The following is a 27615-nucleotide window of genomic DNA, read 5'->3' as shown; positions in this document are numbered from 1 at the left end:
TTGTTATGTAATAATTGGATCAAGCAATATAATCTAATAGTGTGTTTACAATCATGCAACAGATAATACGAGAACTACACTTCTATGAACATTTAATATACAATTACCATGATGGCACTTAAAACATTAAACAAATATACACAATGAACCTAGACTAGTATTATCTGAATTTCCAAAAAGAATTCATTTTGGCTATATACATACATATATAATTGCAATATATACATACATTTCAAAAGACAATGTAAAACACAACCACTGAACAACATTTCAACAATGTCCTATTTATCAGTAAAAATATAAAAATAAGTATTTTAGTAAAATTGTTGGAATGTATTCTGATATGTCCATGATTTACAACCTAAATAATAGTAAATACACTAAGATAAATATGGTTGTGGAAAAAAAATAAAGTTCTTATCTACTTCATTTTAGATATCCATTAAAACTGAAAGACAATATAAACATTGTAAACATACTTCAGTGTGAAAATAAGGTAAGAATACAATAGCTAATATTCCAGAAATCTGGTATCTGCAGGTCAACATGGTCAGTGACACTGAACAACCTTAAACTTAAATAAAGATCACATACTGATCATCACCTTGTACCACACCTTGAAAAAAAGCCTACTCAGTTTGACCAGTTGGTCAAGATCTCTCACCCTATGATTTTCTTCTATAATGTATAAAATAAATATGAGCCGCGCCATTGGAAAACCAACATAGTGGGTTTGCGACCAGCATGGATCCTGACCAGCCTGCGCATCTGCGCAATCTGGTCAGGATCCATGCTGTTCGCTTTTAAAGCCTATTGAAATTGGAGAAACTTAGCGAACAGCATGGATCCTGACCAGACTGCGCGAATGCGCAGGCTGGTCTGGATCCATGCTGGTCGCAAACCCACTATGTTGGTTTTCTCATGGCACGGCTCATATATTATTTAATTACAATTAAAAATCACCTTAAAACTTGTCATTTTTCAATTTATATTGATAAATTTTACATCTTAAAGGTGGTCAATCACATTTGAGGGACACTTTATGACATTTTTCAATTTTCATAGATTCTATTAGAGATTTATTTAAGGAACTAGAAGAGCCTTTACATAGAGTTAGATACCTATTGGAAAGGTATATTTTATTACTTTTTGTAATAACCTACCTTTAACATAAAAAACTTAAAAAGTGGACTGTTTCTTTTGATTTCAATATGATTTCTAGTTTTACATTGACAAATATTGGAATATTTCAACTACCTGAAACAAAAGGCAATTTTTTAAATAGCATGTAGCTTTGGAATTCACCTATTTTCATGTGAAACCAAGATGGACAAAGGGATGTAACTGAAATTTTATCAACTTGCATTTCTGATTAATTTCTGCAGAATATGTACTTGTCAATGCAAATCTTTGACAACTTTAATACAATAGTGCTTATATTCATATCATTCCTTAGGCAAAATATTGTTATCTAATTTTATACTTATGCTAAATAACATTATCTGAGTTTGGCAACCAGGATAGGTAAATCAAATTTACAAAATACTTCCAGTAAAGATCTGACTTGTATCAAGAACTTGGTGAACACAAATAAGTGTAAACTAGAAGATGTTTTTGTAGAAAAGCGCATATGTCTCCCCCAAAGCACAGTAGTAACAGGCAAGAAGTCAATAGAGGACATGAGCGGAAATCAAGGAGACACTGATGGTTGGCTTATAGACTGAAATACAATAGGGTTAATCTACTTGTCATGTCCAATTATCCCATGAAGTTTCAATTTTCTGGTTCAAGTGGTTTTCAAGTTATGGATTGGAAATGATTTTCCATGTTCTAGCCACTGTGACCTTGATCTTTAATCGAGTGACCCAAATATCAATAGGGGTCATCTATTCTGTATGTCCAATCATCCTATGAAGTTTAAACATTCTGGGTAAAATGTTTCTGAAGTTATTGATCCGAAACAGTTTTCCATGACTTTGACCTTTGATGGAATGACTCTCCTAAAAAAAAACTGGGTCATCTACTATGTAAGCCCTATCATTCTATGAAGTTTGAAGGTTCTATGTCAAATGGTTGTTCAGTTATTGATCGGAAATGAAGTGTGATGGATTCTGGCCCCTGTGGCCTTGACCTTTGGTGGAGTAACCCCGAAATCAATGGGGGTCATCAATTCTGCACGTCCAATCATCCTATGAAGTTTTATCATTCTGAGTCATGTGGTTCTCAAGTTATTGATCGGAATCGGTTTTCCATGTTCAGGCCTCTGTAACACTGACCTTTGATGGGGTGACCCCAAGAACTACAGGGGCCATCTAGTCCGTAAATCCTATCACATGAAGTTTGAAGGTTCTAGGTGAAACAGTTCTCCAGTTATTGATCGGAAATGAAGTCTGACAGACGGAAGGACAGACAGACATTGCAAAAGCAATATGTCTACCCCCTGGGGAAGACATAATGATGAGTTGGTTATGTTTTGAACAAATCCATTAGCTGACCAAAATCTGATTAACCACCTTTACAGCAGGGGGAGTTTGTCTGCCTTCGTCAAATTAAGCAGAGGACTTTGTCCTACATTCAAACATACAAAACAGTATAAAAATGACTACAAAATACATTGTTTAAACTCAGAGTACACATTTCATCATAGTATTGCTAATCCCTGACAACCATCGCCATATACATGTACAACTGTAAGCACTTTCTAAAGATTTCCATATAATGTTGTCAATTCATGGCTGAACTTCTTTGGCATTTGGTCATTGTTTTATGCCATAAAATCTCGAGATTCTTGAGTAGATCTGTAAAGTTGAAAACTGATTCAATTCAGCAAACATTATTAAAGTAATCTTCCAACAAGGGTTCCCATGGAAATAAATATAACACAAAGAAATATCTCCTCCTTGTAGCATATCTCATTGATCTTGAGTTCTTTCCGTTGAGCAAACTTGTACAGTTCCCATGCCGGTATTATAACATGTAGACAGTCCGGAATCATCAAGGCTGAAAGTAAATTTATATATAATTGAGCCGCACCATGAGAAAACCAACATAGTGCATTTGCGAACAGAATGGATCCAGACCAGCCTGCGCATCTGCGCAGTCTGGTCAGGATCCATGCTGTTCGCTAGCAGTTTCTCGAATTGCAATAGGCTTTCAAAGAACAGCATGGATCCTGACCAGACTGCACGGATGTGCAATTATAGTTGGGTTTTGTTACGTTTATACCAGTTATTGAAGCCAATCTTAAATCACGAGGGTCATGATGGCCCTATATCACTCACCTTACACAAATGGGTGCATGATATTTTGACAGATGACCTCTGCACAATGCTATATGACATATATCTAAGCAACAGGACTTGAGGTTGAAGACAGTAGGGATTATACAGTTTTTCATACATGTGTACGTACAAACAAGTGACCCCAATGGGCTAGGCCAATTTCAAACAAACTTGGTACAGCACAACACTACACAATGATACATGCCCAATATCTAAGCTCAGGGCACTAGGAGATTTTTATGTCACTCTATGTAAGCCAAATGAAGCCTACTCTTGGAGTCAATTTTGACACAAGGCGCAGGAATTGAAAAAACTTGTTGGAGGACAACTAGGTGATGCTACATACACAATATCTCAAGATCAATAAATCTGACCTTTTCCTAAGTGCAAGGGAAAAAAGGTTAAATATCCATTTAAAGGATTATTTACATTTAAAAAAATACAGGCCTTTAAAAACAAATCCCACAGTGGTAAATTTATAGATGCGTACATCCCAGACATGTAAACAAACTAAAATATTTTGAGAATGAAGGCAAAGCAGAAAAAATAATATGAACTGAGTGTGACACAAGAATGGTCAAACCTAAAATCCTAACAAGAAATTAGAGGCCCATTTGAGCCTAAGTCACTCACCTGGGGAAAACCTTGACCACTGTACCTTGCCTCTGACCAAGTTTGTGAACATCCATTAAGTAGTTCACTAATAGTTTAATAAAAGGCTTTCCTGATGTTTATTTGACGGCCTAAAAATGTGTTTCCATTAAAACACAACTGAGAGTTAACCTTTAACCTGCTAAATTTCTAAAATGGACTGGTCCATCATTCAATTTAAGCACTACCATTTATTATTTGAAGGGGTGTTCATTGAAAATTTACTGACAGAATAGCGAACAGTGCAGACCATGATCAGACTGCACGGATGTGCAGGCTGATCTTGGTCTGCACTTGTCGCAAAGGCAGAATCACTTGCCGGCAGCAGGCTAAAGGTTAATGGTGAAAATCTATCCAGCAGTTCACGAAAAGAGGTTGTTAAAATATTTTCCTATTTCTAGCTCTGACAGCCCCTAAAAGGACCAAGGGGAACCATTTAAATGAAACTGAAAGAGGTCTGTGCACAGGATGCTACAGGCCGAGTTTGGTAATGAATTATCAAGCAATGAAACTGCTTAAAAATTTTCTACTAAGTATTTCATTTTTAGTGCTCCTTAAAAGGGACCAAGTGAAACTATTTGAACTAATTTGAAAGAGGTCTTTATAAGGATGCTACACACCAAGTTTGCTGAAAATCCAGCCGGCAGTTCATGAAAATTTGTTAAATTTTATTTTTCTATCTTTAGCTCTAGCACTACCTAAAAGGGATTTGAAAACAATAGGAAGAGGTCTGAACAAGGATGCTACACAAAGATGCCACACACAAAGTTTGATGAAGATCCATCAAGTAGAAGAAACTGTTAATGACTCATACCCCCAATGCAAGGTAATATTTATAAGTTTAATTAGTCTTGCATTGTCAGGAAGTAACATATGCTCATACAGTCTAAGACAGGACTCAAGTGTTCTATGGACACACATCTAATTTCATTTCTGGTAATAGCTCTGTATAATTAAACATGATGAAGACACATCAGTGAAATATATCAAACTTTAGATATTTGAATTAGTCATTTTTATTTCTATCTAATGATTTCAAATGTGACCTTGACCTTGGACTAAGAGACCTGGTGAGGTATACAATATACGCTAGTTTCATAAAAACCATCCAGTCATTCAAAATATATTGTGCAAACATGAAATAAATCTATTTTACTTCTATTTGACCTAGATTTCATAGAGATAAATGATCTGACAATTCTTTACGAACAACGAATGGAAAATGAGGCCTGTGGAGTGTTGACAAGGTTTTCATATTAATTAACCTAGTGACCTACTTTTTGACCTTAGATAATCCAGTTTTAAGCATGACTTAGATTTCAAAAAGACAAATAATCTAACAAAACTTTAAAAAGATCAAGTAGAAAATGGGACTTCTAGAATGTTAAAAATGTTATATGATTTGACCTTGTGACCTATATTTCACGTTAACATTCTGACAAAGATTTATTATGATCAAGTAGAAAATGTGGCCTCTGAAGTGTTAACTATAAGTTTCTCCTATTAACTAACCTATAGTGAACTAGGGTTTTAAAGAACTTATCCAAGATTTTACTAAGGGTAACATTCTGACCAAGTCTCATTAACTTAAAGATTGGGCCAAATTTGCGACATATAGAGTGTTAACAGTCAAGTTGTTTACAATGCAAGATGCATGTCACACATTGGACAACGACAGAAACAGGGTGATCACAATAGCCCACCTTCAACACTTCGTGCTCAGGTGACACTGAGCTATAAAAGATATATCACAGTCCAGCAGCTAGTCTAAGTTCCCATATACTTTGTATCTAGGAATAGAATTATGTCGCTATAAATCCTATTAAAACCTTGAAAAATCACTATCCTACAAATAACATCACCTTAAAAAACTTAAAAACACCACCATTTTTCTAGTTTTCTTGTTGAAGAATCATTACTGCAAACAGATGTATTAGTTGCCTCGTCAGTTTGAAAAACAAGAGCTGTCTGTAAGACAGCCAATGCTCGACTATTCGAATTGTTGTCCCAGAAGCAGGAATATTACCCTAAAGGTTAAAATAACTATAGAGTTTCAATCCAGTATCTGCATTAGTTTTGAAGATAGTAACTTGTACGCAAAACTTTAACCAGAATTTTGTAAGTCCAAAAGGGGGAATAATTTGCCCAAAATACAGGTCATAGTTATGGGACTTGACCCGGTGAGGTTGGTAATTGAGCTAGAAAAAGAAAAAATAAGTTTCAAAGCTAAATGCCTTGAAATAATAACTATATGAACTTGCATGCTAACTTTAAACCAGGATTTTCTAAGTCCAAAAGGGGGCAAAATTCGGCTAAAATGTCTGTCTGAGTTATGGAACTTGTAATCACCTAGTTTTATAACCTCGAAGACACATGTGAAGTTTCAATTTAATATCTGCATTAATTTTGGAGATAGTAACTTGCATGTATTACTAAGTCCAAAATGGGGCATATTTTGGCCAAAATACATGTCAGAGTTATAGGACTTGACCCATGGAGGTTGGTAATTGACCTAGAAAAAGAAAAAGTAAGTTTCAGAGCTAATTGCCTTTAAATGATAGCTATATGTACTTACATTTGAAATTTTACCAAGGTGTGATGCCGACGCCAAAGCCAGGGTGAGTAGAATAGCTCGGATTATTCTTTGAAAAGTAAAGCTATAAAGTAGGATAATGAATGAGATGAAAAGGTAAGAGGTTCCTAAAACTTACCAATATTTCTCGCTTTGTGGAATGCTGCCCCTTGTCCATAAATCACATCTGCTATAAACTGGTCCATACCACCAACAAAAATATGCATAACATTTATGCTGACAATGGCAAGTATTTTCCAGGAGACGATCTCGTTACGTTTGTCACACAGGTTGAGGACGATACATGTGGTGATTATCTCCGTTATGGTGAACCACATGTGATGCTTGAAGTAACGGTAGAAATCTTCATTGTAGTAACTGAAGTAACTCCACCAAGAGTAGTAATGTGGGTAGCTGTAAATATTACAAACACATTGAACAGGAACAGTAATGTGGGTAGCTGTAAACATTTCAGAAACATGTAATATGAGTGAGTGAGTTGGGTTTTATGGCGAATCGACACAAAAAGGTCATTGTAATGTAGATAGCTGTAAACATTACAAACACATTGAACAGGAGTAGTAATGTGGGTAGCTATAAACATTACAAACACATTGAACAAGAATAGTAATGTGGGTAGCTGTAAACATTACAGAAACATTGTAATGTTGGTAGCTATAAACATTACAAAATCATTCAACACATTAAATTTTGTTAGGAAATCAGGCAGTGCGGACCTTTCTTGTGAATATTCACTCAATGTACATGCATTAATTAGTGGACATTTGTTTTTAAATGAGAGAAATTGTTTTAGTTCTTCAGAGACTGCTTTGCCTCTTTGGCAAGGGTAAGTAGGTTGTTTTCGGATACAGTTTCTAAATAATATAGTCTTCAATTAATTATTTTGTGTAAACACATGCTTATTAATTATTACATATAATAACAATGCAAAACCCTGCGGCAAATAAACATTCCCTTTATTAAAGTAGCTCAAAATTTATTTCCTTTTACACTTTTTAAATCCTAGTTTTTTCAAGCTGTAACTTGGCATCCGATTCAAAACAAAAGAATTAGTAGGACAGTTATATTGGCTTAAAAATAAATGTTGATTTTAGAACTTTCTGATAAAAAAGAACATGAAATTCTTCATATTACATTTGACTGTACGTTTTGGCTAAATATAGAAAACAAATATATCAGTTCACCAACCATAACTTAATAGAATACACTTATCTAAGATGCTTACATATTCAGGATGTATAAGGCAAACATTGATATTCTCACTTTCTGTCTTCGTACCAGAGGTATAACATACTTGATGCTTTCATATGCCAACAATACAAACACAATAGTAAATATCCAGATACGAAACGTTTGCCATGTTGCGTTGAAGTATACATGTTTGTACCTCGTCATACCTGGGTTCTCGTACTGTCCTGCAAAAGAATACATTTATTATAGTGGTATTACACAAGATTGCTAAATGATAATGGAACGGGAGGGTATATTACAATCTAACAATTCAGATTTAAATCCTGCAGAAACACAGTCCAGTACCCTGGGACATAAATTATGGCTGATTTTAGATTGCCAAGACTTGATATGAGTGGGATTCAAAACTTTATGAAAATAAACCTTAATTGCGGGTTAAAGCTACTAGCAATAAATTCTACTTTTTTATGAGAGGACAGTATTTGATTTGACTTATAACCATTTCTAATGCAAAACATGTATAATCTTTGTGTTTTTATATGTTTTTCAAGACACATCAACACAAGATATGTTGTTCAGCAGCTTTCCAGCTATAATTCTGAAGGCAATCCACATGTGTAGTTCAAGACATTATTTCAGTCAAGGGCGGGCACCTGGGTAAAACCACTGACCTTCCAACGTCCAGCTTGGTAAGAATCCTCACATGAAATTATTTTACGTCTCTTGCGCAGTTCCAAACACACAATGCTATGGACCGGCTGCAAGTGATACAAGTAAGCTACCTTAACCAACTGAACCTCCCTACTTATTTGTATGTAAATGTTTATATGTATGTACACATTGTCTGAAACTGTTGCTTGGGTTTGATACAGCTTAACCTTTACCCTGCAAAATTTCTAAAATGGACTGATCCTTCATTCAGTTTGGGTAGTAGATCTACTGGCACGCGAGTAGTCCCCGGACAGCAGTAGTCACCGGACACGTTCCCGCAACGCTCTAATTTCGCGATTCGTCTACATATTTTTATGCCTAATCATACAGACGTTTGTTTTGGAGAAGTTTATCAAGTTTATTTTTTCATAGGTAATCATATGCATATAATAATCGTGGAAATCCTTCCGCATGGTTACTTGTTTACATGTTCACTGGCGGGGCTTCCGTTTTTATTGCGCATGCGCAAGAAAGGCCCGTCTGGAGGGTTTTAAAATTAAGGCTACATGTCTTTACTTCACGACTAGCAGACGATACATACACGTTCAACAAAAAAAACTTATTTTCTTTGTGACAACAATACGTAATATGCTAAAATATTTCATAATTTGTTCGATTAATCAGTTATTGCCCATGACTTAAGCATGATTATTCTATTTTTATTGTCGCAATTTTCCACGTGGCTGGGACAAATAAATTTGACTCAAACGTTCGATCTTTTTACAGTTATATAAAATATCATTTGTCTTTTTCATAATTCCAGCTCATATGGGCAGTTCCCAATAAATATATTCATGAAAAAATAGTGTCCGGGCATTACTAATGAGCATGTTAAAATTTGACGTTCTACAGACCCCTTTTCGGGCCTCGCTTATTCCCCGCGAACGTGACGTCATTTCACAGGAAAACCCCTAAACTGGTAATACCGGAGCTAAGGTATTTATATATGTTAATCGTTTTTATTTTTGACATTGTTTAAGCTTTTGGGGACGAAATATATGCGATTTCTGTCCGGGGACTACTTGCATGCCAGTACTATTTATTATTGTCCACTGAAAATTTAATAACTGAATAGCGAACAGTGCAGACCATGATCAGCCTGCATGGATGTGCAGGCTGATCTTGGTCTGTACTGGTTGCAAAGGCAAAAACACTTGTGCCAGCAGGCTAAAGGTTAAGACAAGAGGACCATGATGGTCCTGAATCACTCACCTGTCCCCACATGACCCAGTTTTAAACAGAGTATGACATCGTTTTTTTCTATTATTTGACATTGTGACCTAGTTTTTGAGCTCATGTGACCCAGTGTTGAACCTGACCAAGATATCATCAAGATAAAAATTCTAACCAATTTTCATGAAGATCCATTGAAAAATATGGCCTCTAGAGAGGTCACAAGGTTTTTTTATTATTTGACCTACTGACCTAGTTATTGACAGCATGTGACCCAGTTTCAAACTTGACCTAGATATCATCAAGGGAACATTCTGACCAATTTTCATGAAGATCCATTCAAAAGTATGGCCTCTAGAGAGGTCACAAGGTTTTTCTATTTTTAGACCTACTGACCTAGTTTTTAACTGCAGTTGACCCAGTTTCCAATTTGACCTAGATATCATCAAGATGAACATTCAAACCAACTTTCATACAGATCCAACAAAAAATATGGCCTCTAGAGAGTTCACAATGTTTTTTTTATTATTTGACCTACTGACCTAGTTATTGACAACACATGACCAAGTTTCGAACTTGACCTAGATATCATCAAGGTGAACATTCTGACTTATTTTCAAGAAGATCCATTGAAAAGTATGGCCTCTAGAGAGGTCACAAGGTTTTTCTATTTTTAGACCTACTGACCTAGTTTTGATCCAGTTTCAAAACTGACCTAGATATCATCAAGATGAACACTCAGACCAACTTTCATACAGATCCCATGAGAAATATGGCCTCTACAGAGGTCACAAGGTTTTTTTTGTTATTTGACCATCTGACCTAGTTATTGAAGGCATGTGACCCAGTTTCGACCTTGACCTAGATGTCATCAAGATGAACATTCTGACCAATTTTCATGAAGATCCATTCATAAGTATGGCCTCTAGAGAGGTCACAAGGTTTTTCTATTTTTAGACCTACTGACCTAGTTTTTGACCGCAGTTGACCCAGTTTCGAACTTGACCTAGATATCATCAAGATGAACATTCTGACCAATTTTCATAAAGATCCCACAAAAAATGTGACCTCTAGAGTTGTCACAAGCAGAAGATGAACATTCAGACCAAATTTCATACAGATCCCATGAAAAATATGGCCTCTAGAGAGGTCACAAGGTTTTATTTATTATTTGACCTACTGACCTAGTTTTTGAAGGCACGTGACCCAGTTTCAAACTTCAACTAGATATCATCAAGGTGAACATTCTGACCAACTTTCATGAAGATCCATTGAAAAGTATGACCTCTAGAGAGGTCACAAGGTTTTCCTATTTTTAGACCTACTGACCTAGTTTTTGACCGCAGTTGACCCAGTTTCAAATTTGACCTAGATATCATCAAGATGAACATTCTGACCAACTTTCATAAAGATCCCACAAAAAATGTGACCTCAAGAGTTGTCACAAGCAGAAGTTTACGCACGGACGACGGACGCTGCACGATCAAAAAAGCTCACCTTGTCACTATGTGACAGGTGAGCTAAAAAGGAAGAGACAAGCAGCTAAATATTACATCAAGACATACCTCTAAACACAGTGTCAAAACAAGTACAAGTGCAGTTATTTTTAGGAACTCTTGGCTTGTCTGGTACCCATATCTTCAAGTGGTAAATACCTTAAAATAAAAATATAAATAATATCAAATAATGACATAGAGAGCTCAAGATCTACATGATAAATCAACATGACAAGTATCCTTTAATTATATGCTTTTTCACTGAATTACGGGAACATCAGAGAGTGAAATAAATATATCTTACACTGGTGAGAAACTATCAAATGGGTAGATTAAATTAAAATATGAAATAAAAAGAAAAGTGTTCATTATAAATGTAAGATCAAACAAGTGCTATCTGTTGACAGCGTGCTCGTCTATTTGAAGAATTAATGGAAGTATTGCACTATATGGCAATGTGTGACCATGATGGTAAGCAAGTGTTCAAAGTTTCAATGCCTCATATCAAACAGTTTAGACAAAATATGGAATGGTATGTGAAACTAAACTAATTTCTATGTCAAAAAAGGGCCATAACTGAGCTTAAGTCCTTGTCCTAGTTATGCAGATATCTTCATTATGTAGACAATAATGGTAAACAATGTAATGTAACAGGTTTAAAAGGTTCTTAATTTTGTGTGTTCTATATTTTGACAATGTATATTTCTGTACAGTGATTGTCAAACCTGTCACAAAACATGTAGCCCAAGGGTTAAGCCTGTCTACCATAGGTACATGTACACTTATATAATTCATTTTCCCAGTACAATATAATATCTTTGAAGGAAAGAGACACAACAAATTGAGTAATTTTACATAGCGGCCAGACTGCTAGTTGTATATATGTCGAAAACATTTTGTATGTTAAGAGGACAGAATTAGAGAGATGGGAGAGAACCATTAAGGCAGAGTCATGAGACTCAGAGTTAAGAAGCTAGGTTACTGAATACTATGTACGTAAAATGTTATGTTCAAATTAATAATAGACTATTGCAATGTTAAATAAAAACTGGTTAAAAGGTTATGATTTGTTGTATTAATGGCCGCGTTACATTACAACAAGTGGTCAAAGTTTCAAAGCCATATGACAAACAGGTTAGGCAAAATATGGACTGGTATGAAACACTAAACTGATTTCCAAGTCCAAAAAGGGCCATAATTCAGCCAAAATAGTTGACAGAGTTATGTACTCTTGCCTACAGATGGAAATCATAATGATAAACAAGTGTTAAAAGTTTCAAAGCAACGCTGACTTGTACCAAAACTGAACCAATTTCCAAGTCCAACAAGGGACATGATTCAACCAAAATACTTGACAGAGTTATGTACTCTTGCCTGCAGATGGAAATCAAGATGATAAGCAAGTGTTCAAAGTTTCAAAGCCACATGTCAAATAGTTTTGACAAAACATGGACTAATGTACGAAAACTGAACCAATTTCCAAGTCCAAAAAGGGCCATAATTCAGCCAAAATACTTGAGTTATGTACTCTTGCCTACAGATGGAAATCATGATAATAAGCAAGTGTTCAAAGTTTCAAAGCCACATGTCAAATAGTTTTGACAAAACATGGACTTATACAAAAATTGTACCAATTTCCAAGTCCAAAAAGGACCATAATTCAGCCAAAATAGTTGACTGAGTTATGTATTCTTGCCTACAAATAGAGACTGTTATAATAAACAAGTGATAAAAGTTTCAAAGCCGTATGTCAAACACTTTACACAAAGTGTGAACTGGTAAGAAAAACTTAACCAAGATTTCTAAGTTAAAAGGGGTCATAATTCAGTCAAAATCCTTGATTGAGTTATGTACTCTTGCCTAAAACTAGACATGGTGATGGTACACAAGTGTTGAAAATTTCAAAGCTTTATCTCAAAAGACTTTTTCAAAATGTGGACTGGTACAAAAAACTTAACCAAGGTGTGACGCTGACACCGCAGTGAGTAGGATAGCTCTACTTATCCTTTGAATAGTCCAGCTAAAAATCATTCAATCCTGAACAACATGTCTTATATTACAACTCGTCATTCTGCAACTCAAGGAAATCTTACACCTGGTATTCACTCCCTGAAAGGTATTTCAAACTTATGCTGCAAGAAGAACCTCAGAATGTGTGCGATGTGGTCATTGTATACATCAAATAATTTACGAAGGGTCAGTAGGCCAGATTCTAATGACAACATGACTGACAGAAGATTCTTATTACTTCTAACTTATTTGATTTGCTCAGGAAACAATATGTAGCATGTTTACCTATATGGAAATATGGCAGCACTATGAGTGTAAACGCTCCGACAAGGAATGATATGACCTTGTCCTTGTAGTTGGTCACAGACTTGGCACTGGAAGTGTGTAGTGTGTCTAGTTGTTTCTCCATGTAACTCTGGATCATGTTGCTACCTATCCCAGACTTCTGTTTGCTAAACCCGTACATGTTGATCAGATCTGTTGAATGTACCAAAGCTGAATAATACACAGAATAGACAAAGCTTGCATTGACCATATTATGTTTAATATCAGAATAGGTCTGACTTTTAAATTATACTAAGGTTGTACAGGGTAAGTAAGTTTTAAACCACAATGGTATACAATGCCCAAATCAGACTAGGTACTTCATTTTACTGGAAAGAAAATATGAAATGAATATGGGATGACTAGCATATATAATGCCTTGCTATTACCTTGTCTCCAAACAGATATAAAAATTTGGGTAATTCAGACCATGTTAAAACTTTGTGCCTGTATACGCTTAGGGTAAACATCTATTTTTTAAGAGTTTCGCATTATAAGTGCCGGCAAGCATTGCTCATTTTCGTTAGTTTTTATTATTTTTTTCACAATAAATAAAGCATGGCCCAAATCATTTCTGTACAGGTGTTTACTAATGTTCAAAAGCATTATTGTTTTGACTTTTCTCAAGACAATTAAGTTTCTGCATCCTTCTGTATCACACAAGTATGACTGAGATATGTGTAACATATTGTAAAACTTAGCACTATATGAGAGTTATGACATTTCTTAAAGAAAAACTGAAGCAATATTCTTTAATTAGAAGAACTTTCAAAACAGTAAACAAAATCAGTAAATAAATCATAACCAAGTTCCATGAAGATAGGGTCATAAATCTGGCCTCTACAGTGTTAACAAGCTTTTCCTTTGATTTGAGTGGTGACCTAGTTTTTGATCCCACATGACCCAGTTTCAAACTTGGACTAGGAATCATCAAGATAAACATTCTTACCAAGTTTCATGAAAATTTGGACATAAATATGGCCTCCAGAATGTTAACAAGCTTTTCCTTTGATTTGACTGGGTGACCTAGTTTTTGACCCAATATGACCCAGTTTTAAACATTCTGTGCAAGTTTGTATCATAGCAAAGAATAAATGAAACCTTTATATGGCTGAAAGGGACAAAATAAAAAAAAATGCCACTTTCAGGGGCAGTAACTCTAGAACCCATCATAGAGTCTAGCCAGTTTTCAAAAGGAAGCGAGATCGTACTCTGACTTAAGTTGTGTATAAGTGTGGTTAAAATTGAATGTAAAATGTCACTTCTATCATGTTCACCAGGGTAAAAATTAACAAATTTTGGCTCTTTCAGGGGTCAATCAGGGGCCGTAACTCTAGAACCTATGATTGGATCTGACGGATTCATCACAGAATCTAAGATCTGTTGTTGTTAAAGATATTTTGCAAGTTTGTATCAAATCAAACCATAACTGAAGTCTCTAAATATGTGGCTGCAAAAGCCAAAATAGCAAATTTTGGCCCTTTAAGGGGCCATAACTCTGGAACCCATAATGGTCTCTGGCCAGTTTTCGAAAGGAACTGAGGAATTATGCCAATACAAGTTGTGTGCAAGTTTGGTTAAAAGCAATTGCAAAATGTGGTCTCTATCGTGTTCACAAGCCAAAGTAGCAAATTTTGGCCCTTTAAGGGGCCATAACTCTGGAGCCCCTGAAGGGAACTGGCCAGTTATCGAAAGGAACAGCGATATGATGCCAATACAAGTCGTGTGCAAGTTTGATTAAAATTGATTGATTGAACGGATGTACCACAGACGAAGGGCGATCACAAAAGCTCACCTTGTCACTACGTGACAGGTGAACTAATAATCATTGTCAAAGATGTGTGTCCATAGGAAACTGATGCACCTACATCGTCACTTTACATGGCTTCATGACTAGGTGAAATATTTTTTTAAGATATACATGCAACACACACTTTTAAGCACTTTATCAAGGACCATAACTTTGGTCTGGCTTGGTGAAATCCCAAACAGAACACCAGGTGCACAACTTCACCAGCTTTATGTAGCAATCCTCTAATGTTTTAAGACTCCAGATCAAATACTTTTTGAGATACATTGGACACAAACTTTTATGCCCTAAATGTATATTTTGACTAGGTCAAGGGCAATAACTCTGGTCTTGCAGTGTGAAATCCAAAACGAAACTGACATTTCTGACATTTGCAGCCACCACAACATTACAGTTTGACCGACACAATATATAAAACAAATTGTATTCTTCGTATTAGTTCGACTATACCAGCTAGGTGCACAACTTGAACTTCACATTCTGGATGACAATCCCTGTGAGGTTTAATAATATGCACGACACAAATTTGTACGGACGGACAGATGAACAAATAAGGGCAAATCTATGTGCCTCCTTATCAAATTTGGGGGGGGGGGGGGGGGGGGGGGGGGAGATGAACACGGGGGCAGACACAAAAAAAAACCTTAATCATGAGGTGGGTGGGGTGTAGTACATTGAGATGTGTTTGAAATTATAACTCCTGCCACAAATTGACGTATAAGTAAAATAGCATACAAACTGTGCATTTCAAAATATATTTTTAACAACAATTTAAATCGACGCGTCATTTAAAACAATAAATACCTGTAATTTACCTGTCACTCAATTCACCTTAGTCTGGGATAAAATTGTCGAGAAGAAATTTGACTGGGTGCCGGTTATTTAACCGGTGAAGAATAATATTTTTCCGTTTTTTTGAAAAATAACGAAAATGGCTGGAAATTTCTGGCAAAGTTCACATTTGTAAGTATATTTTGGTTTCCAGATTGTGTAAGTTATACTTGACAGTATTTATTCTGCCAAACTTCACTTATATTTACAGCTAAATAGAACTTGCCGTACAACTGTAATTCGGATAAAAAATATTCGGACATTGTAAACAATAGAAAATGTCCGTATATCTATATATGGTTTACTCAGTATTTCTATTAGTCAAAATAATTCGACGCTCAAATTGTTTTATAATTGTGACGGGGCAATCTAAACGTCAAAACTTTAAAGGACCAAAATGATAAATCACAGTACACGGTCGTGTAGACCGAGTGTCCGATGAAAATTACAGGTCAATATGATAAAATAAGAAAGTCCTCCATGATTTCACTAAAGTTTGACTTTCATTATTGTTGTAACATGGAATCCCGAGAAATTGATGTCAAACTATATTTTAATACGCTTGTTTCATTGGTCCTTAAAATAGAAACAGTGGAAACCCCTCACGACGTCATAACAATTCTAAGAACGCGTGTTATCATTGAATGCGTTGTTCCGACTGATCATGAATACTCGATTTATGTACGCGGGAACCAGATGGGAATTCCCAGAAATTCCGAGGTCATCTTTCTCTTTCAATGTCATCATCAACTGAACGTGACTCTGTGCAAACAATAGACTTGTGGGGGAAAAGATAGCGATGATATAGCAAATGAATATGAATAAAATCTGTAAAAAGATCCTTTGAAAGCAAAGAATGCAACCAAGAAGAATAACAGCAGACTCGTTTTGATTGAGTCTGTTCACGAGCATTCTCATCCATCAGATGTTCGTCAAAATCCCGAGACGAACCTCTGATTTATTTCTGTCATTTATTTGGTGAGTATGCGCACTCGTAATTACTACCGGGAGAAGTTTCAGCCAATAAATGTTCGCCACTATTTGGCACGCCGAATTGAAATTTCAAACAATATGTAAGCAAGGTAGTTGCTAACGATGGATAAAGGCGATATTCCATGATTGCGATTAATAAAGGTTTATTTCTGTTATTCGATGTTAAGAAATTTACCTGAAGAAATAATAATATTCCTCGTAAGTCGGCATCGATATGAAAGGAGGCGGTGACGCTTTTCACGGACGATTTTGATTGGTTCGCTACATTTTGTCGCGAAACGACGCTGATTGGCTGAAATGTTTTACCTGTAATGTAACCAAACCACAAATATCGGCGAAATGTGCCAGAGGTTCATCCGGGGAACCACGGTAGACCTCTGGTATGCGAGAATGGTTCACGAGAGGTAATGAAATGTGCAACACCTCTCAGGCCCCCTAGCACTGGCTTAAGCAGGACTCTAAATATTACACATATGTTGAATAGACTCCATGATCCCAAAGGACCAGAAAATATAACAACACTGAATCCCAGTACAGGGAGACTTTTTACAGCCTGAAAACTTAATGTCTGAAATCTGTTTCAATTAATATGTGGAAATAAACTTAAGGGATGTAATTTGTGTAATGCTGTCTATATAGACTATGTATAAATACTTAAAGATCAGATATCAAGTTTATTAAAAAGAATTCAGTCTGGTAAAATATTATCCGGTCCTGTAAAAAAATCATGTTTACCAGACCGATTGTCCTGTGAATTTTCAGAGTCTTTCGTGAACACTGTTTTTACATAAATCAATGAGGAATTGAATTCCCTTTCGATACATGTAAGTTTTATTTGAATTTATGGCCAATTCATGACATAATCAGCTTTTAAACCTATAGCATGTAAAGCGCCGGCAGCGATGAAGTTTCATTGGAAATTGCTTCCATTATTTTGGTCTTTTGAGACTAACAGAGTGTTTGACGCGAGTGGGGATATTGCCCATATGAAAAAATTACAGTACAATCGCGATCCTACGAAAAGCCAAGGGACTGGCCGTTTTTTCGTAATATCGCATTTTCGTTCGAGCGTAGCAGAGGAAATTTCGCTGTATAACACTGTAATATTTATATATACGTAACCCGTGATATTTAAACATGTGATTTTCGTATCGGAGTACCTGTATACCAATTTTATATGTACATCTGGGTTTACTACAAATCTTATTCGAATCTGAACTCAGATCGTATGTAGAATGTAGAACGGGTTTTTTTTTCCTTCACTTTTTATTCACTGTACATAAAACACATACAGGGTACATTGTTGTACGAGAAAAAATCGCAATTGCATATTCCGATACCCTCAGCTACCCTTTACCAATTTTTTGGTATAATAAAAGACAGTATACAGACGATCAGGACTTAAATATTGTTTTATTTTCTTTATGCAGTGATTGTTTGAGACGTATAGATATCGAAGCAAGAGTGTCTTGTATGCCATCCGATCGGATAGTTATAGGAGAAAGAAATAACCACTAACTTGTGCATAGTGTATAGCGTATGTGTTTCGAATTTAATTACTAAGTTTTCACACTTTAATCACTGTTTACGCCCAGCTAAATGATAGTGACACTTTCCATTCTAAAGCATTTTCACGCCATTATGGAAGGTGTGAAAACTTAGAAGATACATTCGTAAAATCGCAACTAAAACAAGTTGAAAACAGGTTTTAAGGGCATAACAATACATTCGTAGGAGCGTATTTTTCGTAAAATTGCATTTTCGTAAAACCGCGACTTTGTTACATGGAAATAACAAGGAAAGCAGCCGAGACCACAACACCTTTTCGTAGTATACCGGTATTTCGTTAAATTGCGATTCGTAGCAGGGCGAATGCACTGTATCTCAATATTTCCTAGGATCGCTTCAAATTTGTTGGACTTATAGTGTTTCTATATGAACTCACTTAAAGATCTTGTAAACGCCTCAGTCACAATCAAATGCATTTTTTTGTTTCACTTGGGGTCAAAAATAAAAGTTTGTAAAACTCTTTTATTTTGAAATGTTAATTTACCATATACCTTGGTTCTACAAAAACAATGGTAGTTGTCACTGTGTGATAGTTCGACAATTTTTTTTTTTCGATATAAAGATGAATCTTCAGGGAAAAAATAAAACAGACATGACCATTTTTAAAGGACTGTTTTATTCAAATAACTCTTTGCGACCCAACAAAATTGTTACCACATGATAAGGTACATAAAAGTAATGTAGAAAACCCAAAAAAACTAATAAATTACACAAAGATTTGTAGTTATTATCTTCTTTTGAAGTTCAAAATTCTAGAACTTTTTGTTTTCTACTTGCTTTCAGTTTTTGCATACCTTTTGAAATGCATTTATTCAACTCAAATATGTTATTTTCTAAAAATTCAGTCATTTCTCTTTAAATAATGGTTTCATTTTTGTGATTACGACTATGTTTGGCAGAGATATCGCAATTTTAAAATGAAAGCCGAATTTACCAAAAAGTCTACGGACAAGACATCATCGCCAAGTGCTTTCTACATAGGTTTTAGAAGACAGTCTTTTAGTTCTGTTGAACTTTTTATGTTTTAAATGATCAGAACAAGTAAATAACAACAAATTTAAGAAAAGAAGTATGATTGACGGTCTTCGGAATATGTCTTCGAATAATTGAAGGATTTGAACAACTGTGACTAAATCAAAATGTCATTATGTGACAAGTTCTGTGCTATTGCTTACATAAATTAGGACTAATTGTTTTCATATTTCACTATTATACTAAAAATAATGATACTTGGAAGGATCCTCACTGAAATAGGCTGATAAAAATCTCCTTCAACCTTGTGTCTACGGACAAGACATTTGACCATAATTTCTGTCTAAAAGACAGATAAAGTAATAATGTTTCTGATCAATGCTCATGCATTTAATGGGCTTAAGAACTGACCTTGCAGCCTGTTATGTACACCATTTAGACTATGTTTATTTATCTGTAATAACTTTTAACCTCAACTAAACAAAATAAACCACAATCTTCCTGAAATTGGATGGTGGAAGAAACTACCTGACTAGACTTTGTTGAGGCAAATTATTTACATGCTGTTATCATCCATATCAATCAAGAAATGGTAAAAAAGTATAAACACAAAGTTTAACATGAAGAACTCTATGAGTTCATCTAAACATGTTCATTAAAGTAGAAACATTAAAAAAGTAGGAAGAACTTGTTAAACTTATAGCTGAGAACAACATCTTAAAAAGATTACAACTGTGTCTTAAATGGAAAACTAATGAAACAAACTCCCTTGCTGACTGCTTAAATAGCTGTATGTTGTAAAATACTCATATGACATTTATTCTGTGAGATCCATAACTCATACTAATATTTTAAGTAGTCCTGCAAAATATAAAATTCCTGTGAATTTTAACCTGTTTACAGAATAATTAAATGTTCACTGTGATAAGTTTTTATCACTTAGTTTTGAGTCAGCTAATGACTTACATTTTTTGCTTTTTTCTTAAAATTCCCAAGATACATTCTCTTTTTCTAGCCAGTAATATTTTTGATTAATATTGACCTTTTTCCATTATATAAAATAGTATGACCGGAGGCAAAGTTTTTTAATTATCTTTTTATCACATTTACTTCTTTTTTTCATGTTATCACCTATATTAATATTATTTTCTTGGAAAAATACTGGAACAAATGTTAGTAACTCCAATCGTAAATCAAACTATGATTTCAAAATTCTAGACCTCTGCCTCTGATGCATGTGGGGAAGTTGGCAGTTACTTGCAGAGAACATGTTTGTACAGTACAGAATCAATTAACAATTGTTAAGTTACATAACTGAAATTCTGTTGAAAAAGGGCATTAAACCCCCCAAAAACAAACAAATCTAAATAGCTCTCATTTTTGAAAGGGAGAAAGCTGCAAGGAGACTACGGTAATCACGTAGTAAATTGCTTGTAAACTGCTTCAATTTTATGTGATTTCAGTCGGTTACAGAATAAAAGTTGATCTTCAAGAAACTTGCTCTGTAGCATTATTAGGCAAATGAATAGAATGAAATCTTGAAAACCAATCACCATTATATCTTGGCCCTGAAGAGCACAGAAATATGCCACCTTGAGTGGATTATAACAAAATGTTTAAGTTGAAAGTGGACAGCCCACACCATGTCTAACAATAGATCCATACTCCACTAGAATATGACCAAATGTCAAATGATTTTGCTTCTATCTTCTCATTCTTTCTGTTTTACTACTAACTTGTAAAAGATTGTTGTTTTTTTGCATTTCAGAGTCTCTTGATTTATTTCAAAGAACTCTTGATATATTTCTAAGGTCCAGTGCTGGTTTTTATTGAAAACAGAAAATATATTGAATAGTATTTATGCAATGTCTTGTCCGTAGACACCCTCATTGCATGCCTTGTTTTAGCCATAACAAAGGGAGGGTTAGAAAGAAATGTATTATTCCTTTTTTGATAGCTTTTAACATTTATATAAGTCGTGTATAAGATTGAAACATATTCTATATCCATTGTACTTCTCAGATTCAGATTGTACACACAAGAATAAATGGGTACCATTTTGCATTTGGAAGAAGTAAGTTTCATTAGAAATATATTTATTCTATATTTTGTATAAACATTAAGTGTGGTGTATCATTGAAACTTGATAAATAGCTCCAGTATGATTTTATAAATGATATTTGTCAAAAAAACCTTCGTTCTTTAGTGTCTACGGACAAGACATGTGTCTACGGACAAGACATTTTGCAATTCAACAACTATTTATATCTATATAACCCAGTTTAATTCCGTCTAATGTTTATCAACTTAGACACTATCCTAGCAGCTTTCATACCAACAGTGATCAAACTCTAATATTGTATCCTTCACAAAGAAAATAGGTGTCTACGGACAGGACAAAAAAATTGGCACATTTATCATTGTCTGTTAAGAGTCAAATTTGAGGAGATAAGAAACTTCCACCTGAAAGAATGCTATTATTTTCAGAAGAAGGTAGACTGAAGTTCACACAGAGACAAATAAGACAGTAAAAAAAGAATTATTTCATAATGAAATCACATATCTGATATGAGGAAGAGTAAAAAGGCAAAAAATATAACAAAACGGTCATGTCAGTCTTCAGTACATATCTTCTGTTGTGGGTGACATAGACAGTGGAAATAACTTGCAGCTGAAAGAAGACGAATTTTCCTGTAAACCAAACAGCACAAAAAGGTCTTGCTGGTTCAGGTTTTAATTAAAATGAAAAGACAAAAAGCATATTTTTTAAGGTGAAACAATATAACGCTGAATTTTGGCCTTTTTTCTGTTATTGGACAGCATGGCGTTCGTTTTATATGTACACCAGCTACCTGATAGTAGTTTTACCTGCAACTGGGTAGTGATATGTAACTCCTGAAGTGCTGAAGACAGAATATATAAACATGCACTTTTAAATTTGGGTGTATAACATGGAGCACCTAAAAAGTATGCATTTGATTGTGACTGAGGCGAAAGCGTTTGAGACCACCCCTCGGGGGTAAATTTTCATTTTGGAAATTATAACTGATAGACCTATAATATTCATATATGGAATTGTTCATAACACAGACACTTGGGGGTCAGCACCCTTCCCAGTCTGCCCCTGCCAACCTTCAGCCAATATATTTTTGACTTTTAAAACAAACTGAGCACATGTCTCGATCATACAACAACTTTTGTTACCATTTCAAATATTCTATCAAAAACTTATGAAGACAACTTACTCCGAGCGTTTCAACATAAATTGCTTGTCCAAGGAATACGAGAATAGATCCGAGCTTGATGTTGCTTACAGATATTTACCAACTAAGCCGGGACATGATATCATCAGTGATTATGATAAAAATACTCAGTCAACTGCCGCAGTGGCCGAGAGGGTAAAGGCATTGGTTCAGAATACTGTTTTAGTCAGGCAGCGGGTTCCCTCCCCTCTGTGGACAATCTTTTTTTATGATCTTTTTATCTTAAGATTATATTGTTAAAAAGAATATGAAAATATTACATTTAAAAAAAAAAAAGAAAAAAAAAGATCGCCCATAGCGGGGTGCAAACCCGTGCCCTGACAAAAACAGAGTATTCTGAACCAACGCCTTTACCCTCACGGCCACCGTGGCAGTTGACTTTTAGAGCAAGTATTTTTATTATAACCACTGATGATATTGTCTGTCCCAGCTCTGTTGGTAAATATCTACAGGTGCGCAACATGAAGCTCGGATATATATTCTTGTATTCCTTGGACAAGAAATTAGTGTTGAAACGCTCTGAGTAAGTTGTCTTTAGTTTTTCTGAGTATTGATAGAATATTGGAGTTTTTTAAGAAAACTTTGAAGTAAATTACTGACAGACTATATGTTATGGAAACACATCAGGGTTCAAATTTAGACAAGCATACAAGCTAAATGCTAGTGGAATTTGAGAATAGCTAGTGGGCTTGGAATGTACTAGCTAATTTCAGCTAGTCAATACTATACCAAGCAAATGTCTTCAAAGCTTGAATAAAGTTTATTCTGCAGGTATACCTTTTTCTGCATGAAAGGAATGTTATCATTTATGTTTATAAATGATATTTCATTGTTCATTGTTCAACAAAACTCTGATATAATGCATGATGGCAGCTTGCATCAAGTTAACATGGAAGGATTTGACTTTAGCTTGAAAGTGGATAAAAATGGCACTAGCTATTTTAAGCTAATAGAATTTTTTTTGTGACTCCAGGCTACTTACAGAGATTAATCAGTAGGTTTTGGCCAGTAAAATATTAATAAAGGAATTAAATATTATTGTTTAATATAAGCCGGTATCTTTTCATTTTAGCTAGTGAACAAAAAGGGCACTAGCTTCTTTTAGCTAGTAGAAAATGTTGCTAAATTTGACCCCTGCACATGAGAATTAGTTGTTATCCCCCGACGAAAGTCGGAGGGATATAGTTTTGGCGTTGTCCTCCCGTCCGTCTTTCCGTCCTTCCGTCTGGAGCCATATCTAGGAAATGGTTGGGAATATTTATATAAAACATATACATGTTCACCACTATGAGTTTTTCGGCCCGTCAAGTTTCAGTCAGATTGCCCTAGTAACACCAGAGTTATGGCCCTTAGAAGTTTCTAGTGTTAACTATATAGGGTACTATAAATATGGCAATTTCTGCATCATAACTTTTGATATATTTGACCTAGAACTATGAAACTTAAACAGAATTTAGATCACCATAATGTGGTTGTGTACACACATTTTCGTTCGGATTTATTTTGTAAATTAAGTTATTGCCCTTTAATTGTATAAAAATCCACATATTTGTACATACCAAACTTACCATTTGGTAGAATTTCATTAAATTTCTTTCATTCTTTTCCATAGACATTTATTGTAAACATGTAAAGTTGTGCACCCACACCTGGTCACCCCCCTTACCTTGATCACATCCCTCCCCCTCCCCCCCCCCCCCCCCCCCAAAAAAAAAAAAAAAAAAAAAAAATTCATTTCTTATTTTAGATTTTTTTCAAACAAACTTCATATACATGTTCACCTATGAGGTTATGGGGCCCATCAAGTTTCAGTCAGATTGCCCAAGTAACACCAGATTTATGGCCCTTAGAAGTTTCTAGTGTTAACTTTATAGGGTACTATAAATATGGCAATTTCTGCATCATAACTTTTGATATATTTTACCTTGAACTGTGAAACTTAAACAGAATTTAGAGCACTATAATGTGGTTGTGCACACACAATTTCATACGGATTTCTTTTGTAACTTCAGAGTTATTGCCCTTTAATTGTCTAAAAATCCACATATTTGTACATAACAAACATACCATTTGGCAGAATTTCATTAAATTTCTTTCATTCTTTTCTATGAACATTTATTATAAACATGTAAAGTTGTGCACCCACACCTGGTCACCCACTTGCCTTGGTCACCCCCTCCCCCTCCCCCCAAGCCCCCCCTCCAAAAAAAAAATTGTTTTCATTCCTTATTTTAGATTTTTTACAAACCTTCCATGAATATTTATCGATATGCAAGTTGTACCATTGTACCATTCCCCCGCCTTGCTCCTCGACCCAGTCATTCCCACCACTGATCATGCATCCTCTGCGCCCCCCCCCCCCCCCCCCCCCCCCCCCCCCCCCCCCCCCCCCCCACCTAAGCACCACCACTTCACTCATTTTTTTTTTTTTGTCATTTTTAATTTTCCATCAATATTTATAATCAGCATGTGAAATTTTGTTTCCTCACCCATTCCCCCGCACCCCCACCCCCTAAAAAATATATATACATATATTTATATATATACATAATTATATATATTTCCATTCCTTTTTTTTTTTTTTTTTAAATGTTCAGACCTTCAACAAGTTAAGTTGTGACTGCACAAACCTTGCCCTTAGCCATGTTCAAGATATCTTACTTGATTGTGTTCTCTTAAGGACATCAGATCTGTTCTTTTAAGTTCAAATGTACATGTTAAACAGCAACACCTGGTGCCAAACCACTCAAAGACAGTATTTCGTTCCAGTTAAACTTCAAGCTCACATTTCAATTAACTGCATTTAATTTTAAAAGCTAAGCTTATTACAGTAAGCATATCCCATTCAAAATAAATTCTTTAGTCAGGATCAAAGTATCATACATTTATTATGTACTCTTTAATTAAACATTTGTTTTCTGTTAAATTGATTTTGACTAATGAAATTAATTGCTTCTTATTAACATCCTTAACTTTTTGCCAGATATATTTTTTTGCCATTCCTCACCACAAACCCTTTCGGCGGGGGATACCAATTCATCGAATTTGCTTGTTTAACTTGTTTTTGCTTATTTTTACACTGAAAATTGAAAAGCGTTCGCAAGGCTTACTCGGGGTAAACTACCTTAATTATAAACATAGATCTATATTTAACAATATTCAAATTTTCTATCTTTTACGTATTTCTCTATGGCAGTATTGGTAAAGACAGCAGAAAAGCTTTTATTGCTGCAGCGGCCCAGGTTGATCTCGGGATTCTGACATTTTTAGGATAATTTAGAAACAAAAACTCATAATTATGACCAATCTTCATTTTTAAAGAAAGATCATTTTAGGCAAAATCTGGAGGTCAGTGCCTTTAAAAAAGCATTAATCATTAATTAATGATTTAATGAAAATTATTCAAGTAAGATACAAATTGATGTTTGTGAGTGCCTTGAATATATTATTTCAGTCAGCAGTGGTTACTAGACAGGCAAGATTTAGCCAGGGAACGCCAAGCTGACCTCAAAATAATGAATGAAGAAGACTATGAAAAGTGCATGATATTCTTTGCTAATTGTAAGTATTATTACTTTTCAACCTTTTTAGTTTCTTTTAAAAAAGAGCTGTATGAAATGTCAAACTCTTTGCAGACTGCAGTTGTTTTTGTCCAGTTGACATCCACTTTCATCATCTTTTACTGAGTGAACTTTATTTTAAACAGTGCCATTATTAATTGACTCTACAATCAGCTGTGACAGAAAGAGACCCCCATTCAATTTTTTCCATCTAACTAGTTTTTGAGTGAGTGTAAAATGTGTACTTTGTGATAAAACTATTGTAAGCTGCAGTGTCAACAGTATCAGATAGTTTACTGCAATACAACCGTATATTATACAACAGTATTACAACAGTTTACTGCAATACAACAGTATACTGCAAAACAACAGTATATTGCACAACAGTAGCTCAGTAGTTTACTGCAATACAACAGTATATTGCACAGCAGTGTCACAATAGTTTGCTGCAATACAACAGTATCTTGCACGACAGTATCACGATAGTTTGCTGCAATACAACAGTATCTTGCACGACAGTATCACGATAGTTTGCTGCAATACAACAGTATCTTGCACGACAGTATCACGATAGTTTGCTGCAATACAACAGTATATTGCACGACAGTATCACGATAGTTTGCTGCAATACAACAGTATATTGCACGACAGTATCACGAAAGTTTGCTGCAAAACAACAGTATCTTGCACGACAGTATCACGATAGTTTGCTGCAATACAACAGTATCTTGCACGACAGTATCACGATAGTTTGCTGCAATACAACAGTATATTGCACGACAGTATCACGAAAGTTTGCTGCAATACAACAGTATATTGCACGACAGTATCACGATAGTTTGCTGCAATACAACAGTATATTGCACGACAGTATCACAATAGTTTGCTGCAAAACAACAGTATATTGCACAACAGTATCACAATAGTTTGCTGCAATACAACCGTATATTATACAACAGTAGCACATAGTTTGCTGCAATACAACAGTATATAGCACAGCAGAAGCACATAGTTTGCTGCAATACAACAGCATATTACACAACAGTGTCAAATAGTTTGCTGCAATACAACAGTATATTGCACAACAGTATCACAATAGTTTGCTGCAATACAACCGTATATTATACAACAGTAGCACATAGTTTGCTGCAATACAACAGTATATAGCACAGCAGAAGCACATAGTT

At 35.1% G+C, this 27615-nt stretch overlaps 2 protein-coding genes across 5 annotated transcripts in view; one reads left to right on the top strand and one right to left on the bottom strand.

The window, feature by feature from the left end:
• Positions 1-903: 903 nt before the first annotated feature.
• LOC128558648 (uncharacterized) lies at positions 904-16112 on the bottom strand. 4 transcript variants are annotated; one of them, XM_053548631.1, is made up of 6 exons: positions 16056-16112; positions 13392-13601; positions 11166-11255; positions 7751-7940; positions 6644-6918; positions 904-3000 (listed from the first exon to the last, which is right to left on the bottom strand). In XM_053548631.1, the coding sequence occupies exons 2-6, from the start codon at positions 13570-13572 to the stop codon at positions 2837-2839; spliced, it is 900 nt and encodes a 299-aa protein (XP_053404606.1). In that variant the 5' UTR covers positions 13573-13601; positions 16056-16112; the 3' UTR covers positions 904-2836. The 4 variants fall into 4 exon arrangements, with proteins under 4 accessions (XP_053404606.1, XP_053404608.1, XP_053404609.1 ...); XM_053548633.1 differs by having other exon boundaries at positions 13392-13583; positions 16045-16104; XM_053548634.1 differs by having other exon boundaries at positions 13392-13583; positions 16056-16094.
• LOC123553962 (cyclin-C-like) overlaps positions 16102-27615 on the top strand; it is a 27487-nt gene continuing 15973 nt past the window's right edge. The window contains exons 1-2 of the mRNA XM_053548635.1: positions 16102-16203; positions 26323-26429. Coding sequence (XP_053404610.1) covers positions 16172-16203; positions 26323-26429 — 139 coding nt within the window. The 5' untranslated portion in view covers positions 16102-16171. The remainder of the gene's footprint in view (positions 16204-26322; positions 26430-27615) is intronic.

The sequence above is a fragment of the Mercenaria mercenaria genome, chromosome 7, assembly GCF_021730395.1.
Source record: "Mercenaria mercenaria strain notata chromosome 7, MADL_Memer_1, whole genome shotgun sequence".
NCBI classification, from domain to species: Eukaryota; Metazoa; Mollusca; class Bivalvia; order Venerida; family Veneridae; genus Mercenaria; species Mercenaria mercenaria.
Note: the sequence above shows the minus strand (reverse complement) of the source record. Positions and strands in the feature narration are given on the sequence as shown.

What these genes read in the sequence shown, in the direction of transcription:
- LOC128558648 (XM_053548631.1), bottom strand. Translation starts at nt 13,572, where the DNA reads ATGTACGGGTTTAGCAAACAGAAGTCTGGGATAGGTAGCAACATGATC. An exon ending in GCTGCCATATTTCCATATAG is followed by an intron (nt 11,256 to 13,391) that starts GTAAACATGCTA and finishes TTTTATTTTAAG; the next exon opens with GTATTTACCACTTGAAGATA. An exon ending in GCCTTATACATCCTGAATAT is followed by an intron (nt 6,919 to 7,750) that starts GTAAGCATCTTA and finishes TAATATTTACAG; the next exon opens with CTACCCACATTACTACTCTT.